The following is a 20,568-nucleotide window of genomic DNA, read 5'->3' as shown; positions in this document are numbered from 1 at the left end:
AGGAGTCGCGTGAGTAAAAGTAAGAAACCTGAAGGTAGTCATGTCTTTGATTTGCTTGTCGAACGGTCACGAATGAGCTTTTTATAGACTTTTCAGTTCCTCCAAGTTCATCTTTAACTCACCATCTTTTTGCATGAACGTGACAAATTTCAGTCCATTTAAATAGCGACAGCTCAAAAAGTGGGGTTCAGGGGTGCCGTGGATAATACGACAGTAGAAACCTGGCAACCAAATCAAAAGTAGCAGAGAAATGTCAAGCGCAGGGTTTCCAATTTCCAAAGCTTGAAGAATACAGTTTCTAACCTCTAGCAGCCATTAAGCCAAGATCTGAGACTTCAGATAATTTATACACACTGTGCCTTTGAGCCTTCGGCCAAGGGAGATATATATATAAATAACATACAAGTCACAGTATGATATGATCCTAAATACAGTGTTCAAGATACACTGGTTTTGGTTAATTTCTCTGTAGTGATGTAAAACTGAGCTGGTATGTAAATGGAAATGCATAACTGTTGTCATGAAGATGATTAACACATTCTGAGTTTGGTTCTGCTCCTTTTATCATGCCGGCATTGACAGACCGGTTATAAAAGTTGTTTTCTTATCAATGACAAAGATGTTATGTCCACAGCTGAAGAAATCTAGTTGACTCTCTCTTTAATTATTGAAACGTCCTCCTGACGACTTTTTTTCTTTCTTTTCAGATTGCTGGAATGAAATCTATGGGAAGTTTATTGCCATTAATGCAGCCAGCATGAGCTGCGCATGCCCTCGGAGTCCAAAAGGCCTGTCGCCGTCTGCCCACCTTGCCGACGGCACCACGGATTTGATCCTGGTCCGGAAGTGTTCGCGGCTGGACTTCTTCAGACACCTTCTTCGACACACAAGCAAAGCTGACCAGGTAGGAGCACATGTCGGAATGGAAATATTGAACTTTTTATGTCACAGTTTTGATAATAAATGTTAATTATGATTATAATATGACTATATTATTTCAAAGAGCACTGCTTTGTTATGATGGGGAACCAAAACTACAGGATTAGGTTTTGCAAGATTTTTCTTTTATGAAACCGTTACCCTTTTGTCTTCAGACTGATGAGAAAAATTAATGTTACCATTATCATTACATTTGATGCAAACGGTCTACACAAATTGAAAACTAAAGAACTAAATCCATCCAACTATCACTCCTGTCCTCAAAAGTCTGACTTTTTTTCATCACCTCTTTCATGGTTGAAATAGATAGAATTAATTGAAATAAGAGAATAATGTCTTGTTATACAAGAAGGGAGTTATCAAAAGAACAGTTTCATTAATTGTATAAAATAATGCAAGTCTGACATAAGTGGCAAAAAAAACCTTGAAAAGTTGAATAGTCTTTCCATTTTTAAAGAGCTCGTATTTCACCACAAGACTGAGTTATCAGCAAACAAACTGCCCTCCTGTGACAAATGACTAAATATATTTAGTTGTATTCTATGGTTAATCAGTCACACCATTGTTTTTAGATTTTTTTCTTTTAAATAACTATCCACAGGAGGATTCTAAGGGCTGTCACACTTTAAAATAGTCTTACGAACTTTGATGCCAACTGGCTCATTGGTTATAGACCAAACCACTGCTCATAGAAGGAGACATTGATATGCTGTTGAAACTAAAATACACAATTATATTCTAAATTAGTTTGGTGGAGACTGTATTTTTATTGGTTTTCAAGCTGTGAAAATGGAAGTGTTTGTCCACTGAGAAATTGGGTTATATCGATTCACACATTTTTTTCAAAGTGCAAATAAATTACAATATTTCTGCTCTTAAAAGACTGTGATTGAGGTACACATTCTGAATCATTGCCAAATTACAATGTTTTGAGGAAACACTGTGATTCAGAGCACGTGAAGTGAGAACATGCATCTTTGAGGAATAAACAAGAGACAAAATTCTCCCTCCCATCAATCACTTTGCTGCAGGAGCCAATGTTCAACTTCACGACTCAACCTGTGCACAGATTAATGGACAGTGTGTTAAGCCGGAGAACAAGCGAGCAGAAGGCAGAATTTGCCCACTTGCTGTGCTTGCACCTCCATTTTGCTGACTCCGCTCAATTTCCCAACTCTGGTTCACTTTAGTTCAAATGCCTTAGCCCTTGTGCCTTCCCACGTATCATAAATAACCTCCACCCAGGTCCAGAGAGGCCACGGTAATCGCTGCATCAGGGATATGCTGTATGGGAGAACAGGCTTATACCAGACTAATGCCCTCGCAGGAAAGCACAAGTATTACCAAGGGAAGTCTGGTGATTAGTAATTATTACCTCAGGAAGGACCTCGGGAAGTTTACCCCATTTAAAGGGATCTTTGTAAGTAATTTCATCTCCAGGAGATGCCTGGGTGGAAGTGTGGAATTGCAAACTGTGTTTTTAGCCAACACTCACATCCCGAGGTCAAGTTTGAACTGCGCATCTCCCTCTTAAATTGTGTGGCCAACATTTCAGTCGAATACCTCAAATATTGCTGTAATCCAGCATTTGACTGGTTTAGGATAATATGGAGTTGCAGAAACAGAGAAGGGAAGCAGTTCAATTGAAAGAATAATGAAGGGAACATATTTGAAAGAACCCTGCTGTAGCAGTAAAATTCAGCAAACTGAGGAAAGATTCTGCAACTCCGTGTGACATGAAGCATGTCTGTGGATTTCTGCAGTTCCAATTAAAGATGTTACCATCCGCAAGACTAAATGAAATGTGCACAGGCCAAATCTAATTACAAACTTTTCCTTGGCAATACTAATGCGCGGAGGCCAAAAATTAGTTTTAACAGCTTGAGGATTTCCTCTGCAACCCAATGCTGCGGGGTAAAAGTACGGTTGTATTTATTTAAAGAGGAATTAGATATATGGAGAGGGATCTCATGGACAAAAGTTCACCACTTCCAATCTGGCGTTGGGGATTATTATTGGTGAGTTTGCATGTTCTTTTGCTCAATGGCACAGTGAGTAATTTCAAAGGTGGAGCCTCTTGATTTTGGTAAATCCTTCACTTGTGTTTTAACGCCACCAAACAGGTTTTTCTAAAATGTCTCAACAGCTGGTTGACAGATTGTTATGAAATCTATTAAAAATATTCAAATTACTGGGAGGGGAAAAAAACAAACAAACAGATGATGTCTAATGATTGCAGTGTCCACAGTCTGGTGATTCAGCGATAGAAAAAAGTCCAAAAGTGCTACAACTTGAGCCGCCTTCACGGCTTCCCTCACACCACAGAAAGGTAGACAAGTAGTCAAACGCATCACATGAGAGGGACTTTTGCATCGGAGTTCGGTTAATATCAGCATCACTGTCCAGCCAAGCGGAGAGAAACAAGGAGTGAGAAGCCACTAAGCGTATTCATGGCCTTGTCAGAAAGCCTTTTAGGCAGAGCGTCCGGCATGAATGCAAAGCGGCCGCGAGTCATAAAGCGGGTCTGATGTGAAATAAATGGCTGTCACTCCGCTTTCAGCATGAGAAAGGACGAGAAAGGCAAGAGAGGGCTGAGGAAGGGAAAAATGAAGAGAAGAGGAGAGGAGAGAATAGCGAGAAAGTGGCACCCCGTGAAGTCGAAGAAAATAGAGCGCCGGACCTCGCTGCGACACCGAGGGAGATGAAAGGGGATTTTTGACAAAATAATTTCTTTTCATCTCTCCTTCTTCCTCTCCTCACTTGTTCCATGTTCACACAGTTTTTATGCACCTCTGTGTGATCTGACCTCTTTCTCGCTCTTTTGCAACCACTCCCGTTTTGTTGTTTTGTAAACGGCAGGAGGAAGAAGAACAAGACATAGTTTGCTTTTCATTAAAAAAAAAAAAAAATCAGCAGGGATTCCTGACAAAATACAAGTCAAGGAATTCACTTTTGGCCTTCCTCTACAGGGGCCTGTAAAAAAAAAAAAAAGAAAACCATGGAGGCTTCTTTGATTTCTTTCAAATCAATTAGGCCACGTTGTACTTTTTGTCAATCTGAGCACTTAATAATTCGACCCAACTAAGATGCACAATACAGTTTAGTAGTGGACCGTAAGGGTAAGCTCAAAATGTAATGAGATCATCGTTGCATGCAGAATTTAGATACCCAACAGAGTACTTTTTCAGAACTTATACTTCTAAGGTGCATTACATGATTTCATCAACAGTATGCAAGTCCTTGTAATCCTCTGTATGAAAGCACCCATGTGGAAAATGAACAGTAGGGCAGTTCTAAATGCATGTAACTTTAAAAAGCACTTTCTTCCCAAAGTTAATTTGGTCCTGTGCTTCCATCGTTTCAAATAAAACCCCTGAAGTGATTCGGCAGTGGAGGATTGCAACCTCTGCACCATCTGTGGGAACATCTGCTCCTTCAGTCATCCATCTATCTATCTATCCATCTATCCACCTCTCCCTCCTCTTCTTTCGTCTATGTCTCATCCGTCTCTGCCTTTCTTCCACAGTTTGACCACTCATTCGTGGAGGTCCATCGGGTGAGGAAGTTTCATTTCCAGCCAACATTCCAGGAGTTGGTTTCTCCAGAAAACCAGAGCGGGCAACCAAAGGGGACCGAGATCGATCCCGTACACTCCCCTCAAACTACGTACTGCGGCACGGCCCGGAGCAGCTGGAACTGCGATGGGGAGATCCTGCATCATGCCGCCATTCAAGTCAAGTAAGAAAAATACAGCGCCGACAATGTGCCTTCATATTTAAAAAAAATAAAAAACATTTTAAAAAAATGTCAGTATGAAGTGGATCAATATGAGGGGAAATATTAAAATTGATGAAAGGCAGAATAGATGTGCATCATTGTTTTATGGAAGTGGAATTATACTTAAATACTTTGGATGAACCTGTTGTTAAATATGCCATTTTTCTACTGTCAAAGTATTGCTACCTTTACCTTTTTTTAATAATTTATTTTTTTTAATTTTTTTGGGGGGGGGGGTCCTTTTGTAAGTCAAAATTGAAAGAATTCATACTATGCTCGATTATTTTCTCATCTCAAATGAATATTCTCACTTAAAATATATGAATATTTAATGGGAACAATTTAAATTATTTATAAAAATATACTGTTTATTTTCTTTGGAAACATGGTGAAAGTTGCTAAAATATGAATTAAAGCTCAAACTGGAAGTTGATAAACTCACAAACTTTGAAAAAGAACAATAAATTAGGTTTGCCGTTTACTAGCAAAGATGAATGTATTGCCCATAAATATTGCTCTTTAACTGAAGCGTTGAGTTTGCTCACTGAAAAATGGAACGGCTCAAACTATTTTTTTCCGCCGCATTTTCATGAAGCCCTCTACAAAAATTGAGTGCGTGGAGTTTTGGTGGCGATGAAGACAGCCCGGATCACTCACAGCGTATACGAGGACGGGCAAATAGCTTAGAATGAGCACATAATATTCCAGGAACGGTGTATTGCAACACTTGCGGGGCTCATACCAACTGCATCCCCACAGTCGGATATTCATGGGGGAAAAATAAAAAGGATTTTTCCTTTTGGATATTGGGCTATAATTTTTAGCTTAAATTGCCCCAAATGATACAGAGTATAATGTCATAAAGGCAAAGTAAAACCAAATCATGTTATATATATGCCCGACAGCTCTTTATTCACTGTATAGTGAGCCAACTTTACTCACCACTTTGAGTTAGACTGAAATATCTCAAGGACTACTGAGTCAGAAAATTTGTTGCAGATGTTCACAGTCCACATAGGATAAAACCTACATTGTCAGGAATTTGCCTTTTGACACATCGCTGGGTATAATCCACTAAAGCAAGCTCCCGTTCAACTGGCCAAAGCAGGGATACTGTACTTTCAGTGTCACCTGTGTACAAGTTCCATCTGTCCATGCAAATGACCCAAAAAGCAGCCGGGAAATCTAAACACAGAACAGCAATCAAAAACTATGGATACAAGTATCACCCATCATACCTGGAACACTTGATGTGAGGACAAAAGATCAACCAGCTACTCCCAGAACAAAATGAAACAAACAAACACAGTTGGAACACAGTGTTTCACACGCAAAAGGAACATTTTCAATGCGACATAAGGTGTAAAGTAGATAATAGCTTCATCTGAAAGCACATGTTTACCACTCAAATGCTTTTTACCGAGAGTTGTGAATAGTGAACTATATAAAGAAGCCATCTGCAAAAGATAAAACCCATCATCATCAGATAGTTTCTTGTCTCTTGTTTCTGCACAATCCAACATTACGTTTTGCAGGACATGTGTTGTATATGCTCCATGGTTTTAAAGAGTCTTGACCACTTTTAATCAAAAATGAGTGATTTCTGCTATAGTGAGTGAGTGAAGAAAACAATAGTGACACCTTGTGTGAATGACAGACGATGACTTTCAAAACAGTAAATGTTAAGACGTGACACCACATACAAGAAATAAAACAAACAACAATCAATAACAAGGGTGGTGAGAATGTTCAGCACGATCATTATTGGAGGTGGCCTCAAACACTGACAGAGAATAAAGTACAAGAAGCAACCGGCCATTAGTTTTTCACGCACAAAAGAAAAATTAACAACATTTGTCACTTTGCAAGAGCCAATTTCTGACCATTTTTTACATTCTCTTTGACAATCTTGAAATTAATATCAGTGGTTTCGAAACGCCAACACCTTCAGTTCAGGATTAATTACCTTGAAATCCTGTCTGGTCATTCATGCATCCCAGAGAATTTATTCTTATGACTTTAGAAGTCGTGTTGTATCGTCTCAAGGTCGAGAAAACTCTCCTTGGACGACACAATTTGTTATTATGAAACACACGATGACATAATTAATGACCCAGCATGCAGACGTTTGCAATCCGTAAGCTGTAAAGGCCCGTTTGTAATTTGTCATCGTAATGTAAAAGTTGTGGTTATGGTTAGTTTTACCTGCTAATGAAGAAGTTCTCCCTTATGTGCCCAGACAGAAACAAGGGCAGTGGTGTCATTAGCTCTGCAAGTGTCCAATACTCTCCGGTCAGGAGAGACTTTCACTGTTCCCTGCTGTTCAATCTTGGCAACCCGGTGGAATTAGCCCCCCTCATTATTCTGGCCCTGTCCACACTTCAGCTCTCCCCACTATCAGATCTCTATACAGCCCATGTGGCACTGCTTGACGCTTCATTTATTTCATGCTCCATTGTACTTTGCCAATGATGCATGGTGCTGTAATGTTGCTAATTTAACGGCCCTCCCCATGTTAAAAGGCTACTCCCCTTTAATTAAAGCAGAAGTCCATTCTTTTATTGCCTCTTCCTCGCTGCTAATCGTTCTCGGAGTGAGCCAGCCAGAGTGCCGCTCAGATAATTAATGGTAATAGCCCAGGCGAAACGGGTGGAAAGTGAGAGGGGAAAGAGTGAGAGATTAGAACTATACCTGTGGAAAAAAGTGAAACTCAAGATGCCGACTGATTAAAAACAATTGGAAACACGCCGAGCACCACTTCGTCTTGATTTCAGTGTTGTTGGCGTTTTGGCCTAATGAAAGAATAGCAGTCGGAAATTTACCTGCAGTTGAAAAGTAAACAACAGGTGTTCACACAAAGTACAGGTGTCATTTTTCAGGGAAAGGCGTGGGCACTAATTGAAGCTATACATCATACTGTACCATAATAGTCATCTTACATATTTTATTACTTGCTTTTGTGTTCATGTACTTCATCCATCTATATCCAGACATCTGTTATAGGCTGCTCTTTAAAGGTCCCGGTACTGTAGACATAACAAAGACCGCCGCTTTCAAGATAGGGAGTCCAGTTGGCACATGGGGGCACCGTTCCATTGCTTTTACATCTGCCACATGGACAGTAAAGTCTCACTGAAATGAGCATGGTCATTAAGTTGATGGTTTGTTGTTCAGGCTAAATGATGCATTTTGTGTGTGCGTGTCTTCTCTCCGCAGCGTCCAGTGCCAGTTGATCAAGCTGTTTGCCCGCGGTATTGAGGAGCGGCAGCAGCAGCAGCATGTGTTCGAGGAACCTTGTACAGTTTTGGACCTGGAACCGAGCACAGACTAGTCACCGGTCTGAGAGCTGGACAAAATATATTGCTGCTAAAAAAAAACCAAACAGATTTGCACTCTGTAAAATGTTCTTTTTATTTATGTGGGAATACTGGTTTGAACTCCAAATGCCAGCATCCCATTTTCACCTAAACACTTAACAGCAGTCCTCTCTTTGCACAGAACGTGAGGGGGTGTTATTTAAAAGATGTAAAGCTGCTCCATACCGCTTTCATAAAGAATAAACTTAGATCTAAATAAGCTTAACATAATATGTTAAAGTAACAGAAGGCCATGAAATGCAGCTTGCTTCACTCTATTTGGCACAAAATTGCCTCATGGGGCTTGAAGTAAACCGAGATATGATATGCTAGAGCTCCAGTGGCTGTATTAACATCCAATTTTGTTGTGGGAAATAAAGATATTTGAGCTCGAGAGGAACTTTACAAAATCACAAGTTAACACATGCAACATGAAAACCAAGCTGCACCCCCCTCCCCCTAAAATTAAACTACCACGGACAGTTTTCATGCTGCCATGAAGGAGGACGGAAATGGGATTTCTCCCGACGCGGCGCTGTGAGAAAGCAGAGAGGATGCGGCTCCGTATGAAGGGCTCCCTACAAAGTGTCAGGGATACAAATAAAATAAGCAGGCGCAATCGACTCTTCACCCTTTTTTTGGGTGGAAATGAAATCGTTTCATCAGTGACCCAGGTGAAAGCAGATATGAGCCAGGAGCGCTAATGAAATGAGTTGAATACCCTGCTAATACAGTAACAGGGCCCCGGTGGCTGCTGGCCGATAAGGCAAAGTGGTTGCCAAGTGATTTGGTGCGTCTCAGCAGTGCTGCGCTGCACCTGTGGCTCCCAGCGCTGCTCCAATCCGCCTAAATCACTATGGGTAGTTTAATCATCACCTGGGATTACCTATAATTATGCATCGTTAATCTTATTAGAGATAACCTATTGTGCTGCTCTTAAATTAGCCTTATTTAGCTCTTTTGAGTTGTAGGTCAAGCTGGTGTCAAAGGACTTGTTCCATGGAAAACACCGATACCCTGTACCTTTTATTCTTGCTCCTGGCGTTTCTTTTCAAACCCCTCCTGCAGAGGAGAAAATGTATTAAACTGCATTCATGGTACTAACACGTTAGGGTCAGTTTGGGTTTTCCACATTCCCTTTCGGGCGGTGCAATCAGCAGAGGAAGTATGTGAAGGTGCCAATGTGATGAGTTAGCTCGATCACAATTAGCCTCATGACTATCATTTTGCAGATGCTCTCTCGCCACAGCCAAGATGCTTCTCTCTCACACACATGAAAAAACACACACACACACCAACATTTATGCCTTCTCATTATCATGATCTCCTCGCCCCTCGAGCTAATCTCAGCTATTACGAAAGACACACACACACACACACCTAATAGTAAGCCGACCATAACAGGTGTAGTTTTCATTTCTTTATAAGGACATTGAACTTCATCTTCTGCAGACTGATTCTAAACTTAAACGTTACTACCAGCTCCCTCAAATAGCCCTTTGCACCAACATACTACCTAAACCTCAAACCTCACTTTTTGTCTTCATTGTGAATCATGTCCACATCAATCAGGTCGACATCTCCACAAGAATAGGAGGCCGAGAACACACACACTCTGATTATATATGGCCTCACACTTCTTAGTCTTTCAACAAAGGCCTGCACTCTTTTTTGAGTACTCACTTTTGATTAAAAATATACTTCAAAAGCTATTCTTTGAAAATTTCAAGTTTGATATGATTTGGATTACTGTCGCGGTTGTAGATACAGGTAATGTTGATCAAATACTACATGCTGTGTGGACAGTATGTTAGTATGTTTTTCATTTAAAGCCAAGTTTACACTGAACTTGAAGCACAAATAAGATTAACTGCATTTACTTCCTTTATCTTTTATTTAATCTCATGGTCCGCTTCATATTTGATAAAGTACTGTACATAAATAAGCTATGATGTAAATAACTGGCTTGTTTGAAGAGAATCCTCAATAAACTTATTTTAAAGCGTGATCTTTTCTTTTTCTCTTTGGTGCGCCTGACGCTCGTGATGTTTCATTCGCTCCTTTTTCTTTTTCTCACACCCTCCCACACAGGCACGCAAAAGGTCAGAGCTCCTCTGCTCCGGCTTTTCTCAATCTCACTCTTTGGCTCTTTCTCCGTCTCCCTGTATGAGTGCAATTTAATAGGGTGCTCTGATGTGAGCGAGATGTTTCATTAACGAACATCAGACATCAAAAAGGTCTCTGCTGAGATGGAGTGGTATTTCAAGCTGAGCTCATTGCCCACACAGTCTGGACCTTGGTTGGTTTTTTTTTTGTTTTTTTGTCTTTATTGTTATATACCAGCGGCAGTGTGGGTAAGTTTGGAAATCTCAATTTGTCATTCAGTTGACCATCATTCAAAAGGATTAATCGTATAGAATTTACACACCACGTCAGATAAACTTCAAGTTGTGTTTGAGAGCTTCCACTCCTGTCGCCAATGGGACCTATTTCACAAAGATGGATTATGAAACTGTGTAACCTTGTACGTTTCAGTTACTTCTTGGGTGAGGTGTCGAGAGTATTTGATAACTACCACATATTTCTCTGTAACAAAACAATGATAGGGGATTAAAAGAAAAATGCCGAGCTTTGTAGGATTTACTAATGACAATATTGAAAATATAGAAGACTTCTGTTTCACATTTGTTCTGATAACAAACACCAGGAACACTGGGTTTCGTGAAATGCAGTGTTCATGAAAAAAAATGGGAAACCATATGGTCATTTTCAAACATTCACAAAAATATTTTTAAAAAGCCATTTTTAGACTCATTTTCTGCAGCACAATGCATCCAATGTGGAAAAGTGAATGCTGAAAGGAGCATTTTCAAGATATAAAACATTGATTAATTGTAATTTTGGTAAACTGTTTAGTGTCAATTTAAAACCAGAAATAAATTTGGGGAAAAAAGCCTTTTCCAAATATTCAAATGCGTGCTTACATAAATTAAACAGCTTGGCTGAAGGCATCATCAATGGTTGTCTAAAACAAATATTAAATATAGCAAACAAAATGTATAAACATTAAACTTTTACCTCGCTGAAAACTAAAAGACAGATTGAAGATGGAACAGGTGATTCGTATTAGACAGTCTGAAGGGTTAATATGGTGTGACATGGATATCCTTCTGGTTTTAATCACCATATTAGCCTAAAATAGTCCTAATTAGCACATCCATCCATCTTCTGTACTGCTTTTTATTCATGTCGGGATTGCACTGTGTGCTGGAGAGGATCCCAGTGAGTGTGAGTGAATGCAGGGACATTGGGGACTGGTCGTCGCTCCATTTACAGATTACTATTATAATGTTATTCTGTGAATGAAAAGTAAAAGAAAGCTGGTAGAAGTCTACTGAAGCCACCAAAGTGTTAGTTATCTGTCTGAATGCATGTTTCATTGATATTTCCAATGATGGAAGCTTTGATCATGTGATCCTGTTATCAGTTAACTCCTTAAAAAAAACAAGCAGCAGGTAATCTGTCAACTCCTTATTCAATTGTAAAAGAAATATGTGGTCAAACCTAACTATGTAATATAGAACAACAGGCTGAAGATACAATACTGATACAACAGAACCTGCAGTATGAAATGTGACCTATACTTCTGTCTATGGGTTCACAACTTACTATAAAGAAACATGCAACCTGTGGTCAAACCCTTTTTGACAAAATCAAGATGATTCTCTAAGGAAAACTGGAACGATTGGCAATTATTTAGCTAAAACACAATATCATCAATGGAATTTAGTATAAGTGTAATGGAGACTTATACCACCAAATAAATAAATGCAAGAAATAGTTATTTATCATTTTAAATTCTCTTTAACACTTTGTGGTTGAAGGCAGAATACACCCCCTCTAATACACACACACGCACGCAATTCACCTTTAACACATGCGTTTGGACGATGGGAGGAAACTGGAACACATGCATGGTGGGAACATGCAAACAGCACAAAGCAAGCGCCAACCAAGCTGGTTTTACTCGAGGTTAACACTATTCCAGGGCTTGTTAAGTAAAGACAAAATGTTTTTATAAAACAGGTTTGTACTTCTGTCCTCCAAATTTACAATCAGCCCCTGTGGCAGTTTGTTGGAGCCCCAATGGCGCAACCAGAGGCCGGCCTTTGAAAAGCCGGGGATTATGGGACTGCTGCCGCCACAGTTGCCGATTTTTAATAAAACATGATTTTGAAATCTTTTGATCTTTCAGATTGAGTTTGCAGACTGTTTAATATTTCAGCGTCTCCATGTTGTGTGCGAGATTTACACCTGAAACGTGGCCGATTTGCGAGTGGAGAGCAGAAAGCGGACGATTAGAAGAGAAGCGTGACATTCTGGCAGCGCAGAAACAAAACAAAGATCATCAGTGTCCCCTTTTTCAAGATTTTACCTGCGACTGTGCCAGCCTGTCTCGAGTAATGCGAACGTACGACTGCCCTGAGTGGCTGTACATTACTCTGATGTAAGCACCCGCAGGGGCACCGAGACGAGAGGGGATTTTCCAGCTCGTCTTTTCCGCAGAGGCAACCAAATTGTTTTCCCTCCTCCTGTCGCTCTCCCCCTCATTTTCTTGCTTTGCTACTTCCTTATTGATTTATTCTCCATCTGCTTGTCTGCGGCCCACTGTGAGCCGCTATCTCATTCCCACATCCCACCTGAGACACAAGGTGAGACAAAACTGCAGCAAAAACACACAGGAACACGCACACTTGAAAGTAGGCCGGCTGGCCCGGATTCAGCTTCTGCGTTTGACCACAGGAAGGGTCCCGGACCCCCTCCCACGGGTGTTGCAGCATCCCCCAGACACTCTTTCACACTCTGTCCCCGTCTCACCTTCACACGCACACATACCCACCCTTGCTGTCTACACCGCCACACTCACAACAACATGTCTGCCTTTTGTCCCTCGCAGGAAGATTCACATTCACTCAACATGTCACAATAAAACCCTTTCCCCCCCCCCCTCCCTCCCTCCCTCAACCAACCAAGTTATCATTGGTTTTTCCAGCCAATCAGGGCCTAATTGTGACAATCAATAATGTTATGATAGCTAATAATTTAAAACGTTTTTGTATGTGGAGTAAATCCAATAACATAACTTGCAAATAATGCAATGGAACATATGAGTCAAAATGCATAATCGAAATGGCATTGGAACATTTGAAAATGTAACAATTGCATCCAAAAATGTAATAATGGCAAATGACTACAATTTTTTTTTATTTTACATAATTTTCAAATAGTGTAATGAGACATTAGCCAATAGTGGCAACACAAAATGACAAAATGTAACCACTGCAGCCAATAAGGTAATAATGCATAAATTATAACTGCATTTTAAAGAAAAGGGGGTGGTTGTATTTTTGCATTATTTGTGCAGCTTAATTTGAATAATAAAATATGTTTAATGTGCAGCAGTCAATTAGTGATGCAAAACATCACATTACTCTCGAGCTAATGAAAATGGCCATCGTTATTATGGCCATCATTATATTGGGAAGTTTTGTGGACATTTCTAACATTTTTTTGTAACATCCGTCAGTGGAATCACAGTTGTGCAATCATGGCGAGCATTAAATGTGGCGAGGTCACCGAGAGGCGCTGCAGTGGCGAGCAGCTCCAGCCCGGCGCCGTGCGACACCAGTAATTACAATAGCTAAAATTGTAGCTTTTCTCACAGCAGGGGCCAAAGATGTAGAGAAATATTTGGTGAGTGAGTGAGTGAGTGAGTGAGTGAGTGAGTGAGTGAGTGAGTGAGTGAGTGAGTGAGTGAGAGAGAGAGAGAGAGAGAAAAGGGTCGAGATGGGCACAATGACGCGAGAGACGAGAGAGAAGATTTTGCAGGAGCTGAGGTTCAAACAGCAGCGCCGTTGCCCACTTCTCTCTGTATTGATTGCAACGGGGCTCCTTGTGAGGAATTTAGATCAATGAGGCCATAACAGTCCATCTTCTCAGTCAGGAGCCACTACCGACCTCTTATCTCTCACTCGCCTTCCCCTCTCCATCTCTCCTCACATTTCCAGTCCCCCATGCACTCACATTTTTAGAAGCCGAAAGAAGCTCCTTTTTTTTTTTTTTTTTTTTTACAAAATATTTCATATTTCTCATAGTGGTGAGAAACAAAAAGTTTTAATATTTCAGAATGCTGCGGAAATGAGTATTTTGAACCCAAAGAAAGTTTATGCCGACTTCTACCCTCAGTACCCTCATCAAAAAGTCACAAAATCCTACAAGAACAGTTGGAGGCCGCTGCAATTATTTTTCAACTTTTTAGCTGAAATACATGATCTTGGCAACATTTAGCTGGGAACAAAAGTAGCAAAAACAAAGCGCAGCCAGATTTACGTGACAGTTTAGTGTGAGACATGAGACAAAGTTGAAAAGTAAATATCTATGGTACATCTTCAGGATCACATCGCAGCAGTTATGGACACCTATGACTGCTTTTAAGCCGACTTATCACATGCCTTGTTTACGATGACGATGACCATGTGGAGTTAGAGCACACTTTAAACTCCACACCAGTCTTTGAATCGTATTGATATGGCCAAGTAAAACCAGATTTACGTACGTACGGTGCGGCTTCAACCTAGAAACTGCAAACACGGCAAATACCATTTCCATGCTATAGACTGAAATCCTAAAGATCGATAATGTTAAGAAGTTTACAGTTGCAGTTTGAAGCAATATGATTACTTTTCAGTGCCAAGTTCTGCATTTCTTACATAGTTCACTTTTAAGCTTCAAGTAAGAATAATTTATGTGCTGCGGTGTCATAATAATATGTTGCCTTCACTCGTTCACCGACACTTTGATTTCTCCTCTTAACCAGCTCTTTTTACCGTCAGAGATTAAATGCATGTGAAATCAGGTTACATAAATGATTGGTCATTTCAGAAATGTGTTTTCAAACAACACGGTGAGTAATGAAGTGGAAATCTTCCTGCTGGTTAAACAGATGTGACCGGCGGCCCGCTGCGTTCGGCCTGGACTCGGGTGTTATTAAGCACTCATCAGTGATTCATCAGGACCACTCTGTCTTTGCAGGAGTGGTTTTAAAAAAAAAAAGCCCTGGAGTGAAGTCAGTCTTTCACTATGCACCTAAAAACGATTTCTCCTCATTATGGTAATTTTGAGCAAAAAGCCAACTCTCGATGTGAGAGGCCCTTGAATCAGCATTAATCCGGCAATTAGCGAGGCGACGCACCCGGCATCTACTTAATCTTGCAAATTGTAATAATCGTCCCAGAGTAATGCGGTAATGTGTAATTTACGCCACAATGCATTCGGTTCTGTGGAGCTTTTATCCTATTGTGCACTGTGGAGCCAGGGCGAGGGTTTTAACTTCACATCACACAAAAATACACAAGGTCACGCTCATAGTTACACTTTGCTGCAAACATTAGTAATGTCACCTGGTCTGGTCGGTTACCTGAATGAAGCAAACGTGTTCGCTTAGGAAAAGGTGGAAAATTCAAACGACGGTGGGTTGCAGTGTGCAAAATGTAATTTTCTTTTCATAACGCAGGATATATGAGAATAATTGTGTCATTTAAATAATTAGCGCCTTATATGTATTTTAATTAGATTTATCACCCTAACGTGCATACATTTGACATTTTTCACCTTAAAATGATTTCATCAGTACAGTGCTTACACGGGGTGCGATTTGCTGGAGGGATGATATATATATATATATATATACATATACCTCCCATGTATCCAGTTTGTTTAATAATTATTACACAAGGAGGTGGATAATTTATCTCCCCTGCACGGTGATTAAAGCTACTCTACCGGCAGAGCAGATAAAACGCATCCAATGTGTTTGAAAATTGAAGAGAAGCAGAGCAGTCACCTGAAACTGAAACTTGTGATGTAAAAAAATTCTACGCTCGTCTCATACAGTTTGCTTCATCCCAAATTGGACGAATTAGCAGAATCCCAGAATTGCTGCATCTTCAAAAGATCGTATTTAACAGCCATCTATTGTTGAGGGGTGCTGGTTAGTTTTGTGACCAAAGAAAATATATTACACACCTAAAACAGTCATTATGGTCTTGCATTGTCTACGAGTGGCCCGACATGCAAACTACATTGTTTTCAATGCGTTGCTGTGGAAACGTGCATCTTTTCTGGAGCAAAAAAGCAAAAATAAAGCGTTTTTACTTGAAGCGTTACAACATACGCCCGTAGGTGTCATTTATGAATATAGTTCATGTTTAAACATTATTCTGCAAAAGCCACACATTTTATCATTTAACTTTTCAAAATTGACTTCATGCAACTGAGCACCACTAGAACACTTTATTTCTAGACTGAAGTCAATTAAACATGTATCATTGAATTTAAGCGTAATTATAATAAAAGATTTTTTTTTGCTTCAGCCTGGTTTTTCAGCTTATTTTATTCAACTTAAATGCATCAGGTGAAGTGAAGTTTATATTATTAAATATTTATGCATCCTTTTTCGTTTTTTAATTATGTTTTATATGTTTGTTTCTTTTCATAGTTTCTTATCTTTAGGCTCTAATAAGACAAAAAACAAAAGTCACTCTTGCGTCTGACAAACCACTGTTGGCTCATGAAAACTGATAATACTTAAATATTTTAGCGCTTCTGGATCAATGTGTCCTCCCAAGGTCCGTCTTAAATTATTCTCCACGTCTTCGTGTCCTAGTGGTATTTTCTATTGCAGTCTCATGTCTTCTTTCTCTCATGTTTTTATATCACTGTAGCTTTATTGTGTACCTTGTCATGTTCCCGTATCGCTGCTTCCTCTGACCACAGTTCTTTTTCATTCCATCTTTGTCCACTTCCTCCCCGTCCTGCAGTCTGACCTTGCTCTAGAACGAGTTTGACTCCGGTTCTTGTTATTCTACCGAATCTCGCCTCGGACCTTCTCCTCACAGAGTTTTTGATGTTGTTTTCTCCGGATTTTTGGTTTAGAAAGATGCGTCCTCATCCCGTGTTGTTCTCGTGGGTGAAATCCCCAGAGACTGAGTTGACTTTGAACTCAGAGGGGGGAAAAGGTAAAAACTTGTCTTTCTCAGATCATCCCAGTCGTGTGTTTTCTTGTTTCGGCTTCTTTTGAGGAATGAGGTCTGGTAGTCCTGTAGTGGCTACTGCTTGTTATTCTTCAAGTTCTTGGCCAGTCCAACTGAGACTTCTGCTTGCATTGATCATCTTTCTCAGAGATCCGAGACAAAGTTATAAGTTTAGATATTTACATCCACACTTTCAATTGAAGTCAAACTCATCTCATTCATGTTGACCAAGCAAGATTGGTCTTCCAAGGGAATCTAGTTTTGTTCATAGTCTATACAGCAATTAAAACCCGCCTCTTTGTGTACATCTTCATTCTATCCATCTGTAATGTTCGGCAACACTAATGGCTTGGGTATTGGCATATTTTGTGTTTTGAAATACTGAATGAAAGACCGTAAATATAATATTTTTGTTGTTTGGATTAATTTAAAAAGATTTGCTCAAATTGGATTAATCATGTTCTGGGGAAACCAAATTGGTGTCTTGTATTTTGAAGAAATATTTTTGACTTCAATACAAGATATAGTTTTGTAAATATATTAACTAGCTTTTATAATAGTTGATTTCACAGATTCAATCAAGTTAAATTTACTTTAAGATTTTTGTCAGTGTTTGGATGAATTTAGAGGCTTGTATTTTTGACTGATTATAAATATTTGAAATAAACAATACAACAATGGGTTAGTATCTTTGCACACAGATCAAGTTAAATTGACTTGTATTTATTCATGTTTATGGGCCAAAAGCAGGATGCCACCTGGATAAATCACTAATCGGACTACATCTGAACCACCAGTTCATCTAATAAACATGTACTTGGAATTATAAAATTCAGAGGTAGAACCTGCTGTGTAATCGGAGACTTTGGTCAAGTCGTCAAATGGTTTCAAAACGTTATTTGAAGAAACCTTTCTGAGCAGGCAGCCCACTCTCCTCCTCACCACGGGGCCTGACTGGGTGATGAGACAAAGTCTGGCCAGAGTCCTTCCTGCTGAATCCACAACGACACTCCGGCCTCTGCCAGCGGGCTGCTGCTCACTGCTTTGTAGTGACAAGTCATTACCTCAGCTGGCGCTTTGTTAGCAAACAGGGAATCTGTTGCTGGAGCAATCTACTCATTACTTGCTAATCACTTGAATAGGAGGACCCGTTTGTGCAGACACACATGAAAGCGAGCCCGCAACCAGCACAAACATTCAGCAGTATGAGCCGGACTGTACTTTTTTTTTCTTTTTTCCTTGCTTTTCTGCTAAGCGCAGACGTTATTGCGTTCCTAATGGTGCTTGAAGTAATTACACCCTGTAATGTTGCTCGCCGTCTAGTCCTCTCCAGCAAGCCTCAGCATGGTAGCTCAGAAGTGCCCTGCACAATCCACCATTCTCTCCTAAATGACTCCATTAGCCAGAAGGCATCTGCAATTGCCTCTTCTTGAGGAATATGAGGCATGCCTCAACACCGGCCTAACTGACTGCATAACACGGGTATGCTTGGTCTCTGGGAGGAGGTGCACAAACAAATTATTCGTCACAGCCATCTTTAGACGCTCGCGTCTGAGCTTGAAAAACATAAGAAAAGAATTGGGGAGAAAACAATTGAAAACGTTTGAGAAATTTGTGCACTGATGCAATCGTTCACTAATAATTTGCACTTTTGCCCAAACGAAAGGCAAGTGCACTTTGTTTTTACAAACAATGACGCAGTTATTCTAGTATATTTGTTTCAATAATTCATAAAAAGAAAGAGCGTTAACATTTCAAAGAGTGAAATTTCTGCTTGTTAATAGACTAAACCTTAGTATCAAATTGAAAAAGATACGTTTTTTTTTTTTTTTTTAACACTAAAAGCTACTATATATAATAAACAACATTATATAATAAATATACAACAGGACAATATTTGGACGCAACTATTCAGCATCAACACCCATACTGCTGGCAGCCATGCACATTTGCCAGCTTAAATGTATTCATGGCAGCTCACTGCTCCAAAAAATGGTGGCTTAATGCCATCTAGCGATGATGCCGGTTTCCTCTCAACTAATGGGACATTGTTGGATACAAGCTAATCACACAATGCTGAAGTCCAGAATGTGATTTCCAGCATCTCATACAGGAGCGCCACCACAACAGGTGTTGTGCCGCGGTTTGTCTTCTTTATGCGTTAATAAGCAGGCTGCAGCAGTTTCACATATTTTCTCATGCGTGAGGGAAGGTTTAGGACCATTATAAAGATGTTTCTTATGCAACAAACACAAGACAACAGATATAACTTTTGATCCATAGCTGTTGGTCTTTGAGATGCAAAAACTTACAAGTGTACAAGTTGTGGGATTGCTTGAAGATGTCACCTTTTCTGAAACTACTCACAGGCACCATGGTCATAGTAAATAACACTATTGCATGTAAGTGAGTAGACAATTACAGCAATAACTCCGAGCCCATATTCTCCTGGGACTTGATTTTATAGTTGAGTCACTGCAGTGGCAATCCAACTTTGTCGTCTGTAAATAACAACGTCCTTGGACCATTGTTATCGTTTATAGCATATTGCTCTCTGTTGGTTTTGAACCCTTCAGCCCCACTGTACTTCTTTCCCCTGATCCTGAATAAAAGATCACACTCGAATAAATAAATACCGACAGTTTCAAACGAAAACAGATGGTCTATTTGTTGCTTTAAAATATATATATCATACCATCGATACACTTTTACAAAAGCTTCTGATGAACTCTTAAGTATTTCATGCAATAACAGTTTTGAGCAGCTTCATTCATGACCAACTCGCACAATTTCCTAAACTTTAAAAACTTGCTTTCAGACTTTGCACATTTGTCTGGAGAGGGAAAAAAAAAAAAAAGACAATGAAGGTCAGAGGCTGTAAGTAAACTGGCCGGTCACCTTCACTCGTTTCTATTTACCTGACCTTCGACCTTGCCTCGGAGTAGAGATCAGAAGGGTTTTTTCCCTCTTGGCGCCTCGGTCTGTGTCGAGGAAAGATCCGTCCACAATCCAATATTAATGCACTTCAGTCACAGTGACAGAAATTAATGCTGCTGTGAGGCTGCCTGCCCTCCAGAAAAATTCTAACCGATACCTCCTCTCTCCAGCCTCAAATCACCCTTACGACCCCTCGTCTCTAAACCCCCCGCGGGATATTGTTTGTCTTTTTTTTTTTTCTTTCCCCGTCAGTGCCTCTTCTCCTCTCCTGTCCTCTTCTTCCCCATCCATTTGATGCCACAGACTTGTTTTTCCCGTGATGATTGAGGCGTGTTGCTCCAGTGTCAGCGGTGCTCCGGGGGGGAATGAGGGGGGGGGGGGGGGGGGGGGGAGGACAGCAGGACACGGGCAAACAAAAACTATCACCTTCTAAGAGGGCTTCAGCTGACACTGGAGGATGAGTGTGA

The 20,568-nt window shown here is 40.2% G+C and overlaps 1 protein-coding gene across 1 annotated transcript in view; it reads left to right on the top strand.

Annotated features, from left to right (window-relative positions):
* The window catches only part of cerk (ceramide kinase), a gene marked incomplete at both ends in the record, with an annotated part of 43,135 nt that extends 35,088 nt beyond the window's left edge, over positions 1–8,047 (top strand). The window contains 3 exons of the mRNA XM_080518583.1: positions 708–904; positions 4,466–4,677; positions 7,933–8,047. Coding sequence (XP_080374709.1) covers positions 708–904; positions 4,466–4,677; positions 7,933–8,047 — 524 coding nt within the window. The remainder of the gene's footprint in view (positions 1–707; positions 905–4,465; positions 4,678–7,932) is intronic.
* Positions 8,048–20,568: the final 12,521 nt, after the last annotated feature.

The sequence above is a fragment of the Blennius ocellaris genome, assembly GCF_963422515.1.
Source record: "Blennius ocellaris genome assembly, chromosome: 22".
Taxonomy (NCBI): Eukaryota; Metazoa; Chordata; class Actinopteri; order Blenniiformes; family Blenniidae; genus Blennius; species Blennius ocellaris.
This window is presented reverse-complemented; position numbering and strand designations above follow the sequence as displayed.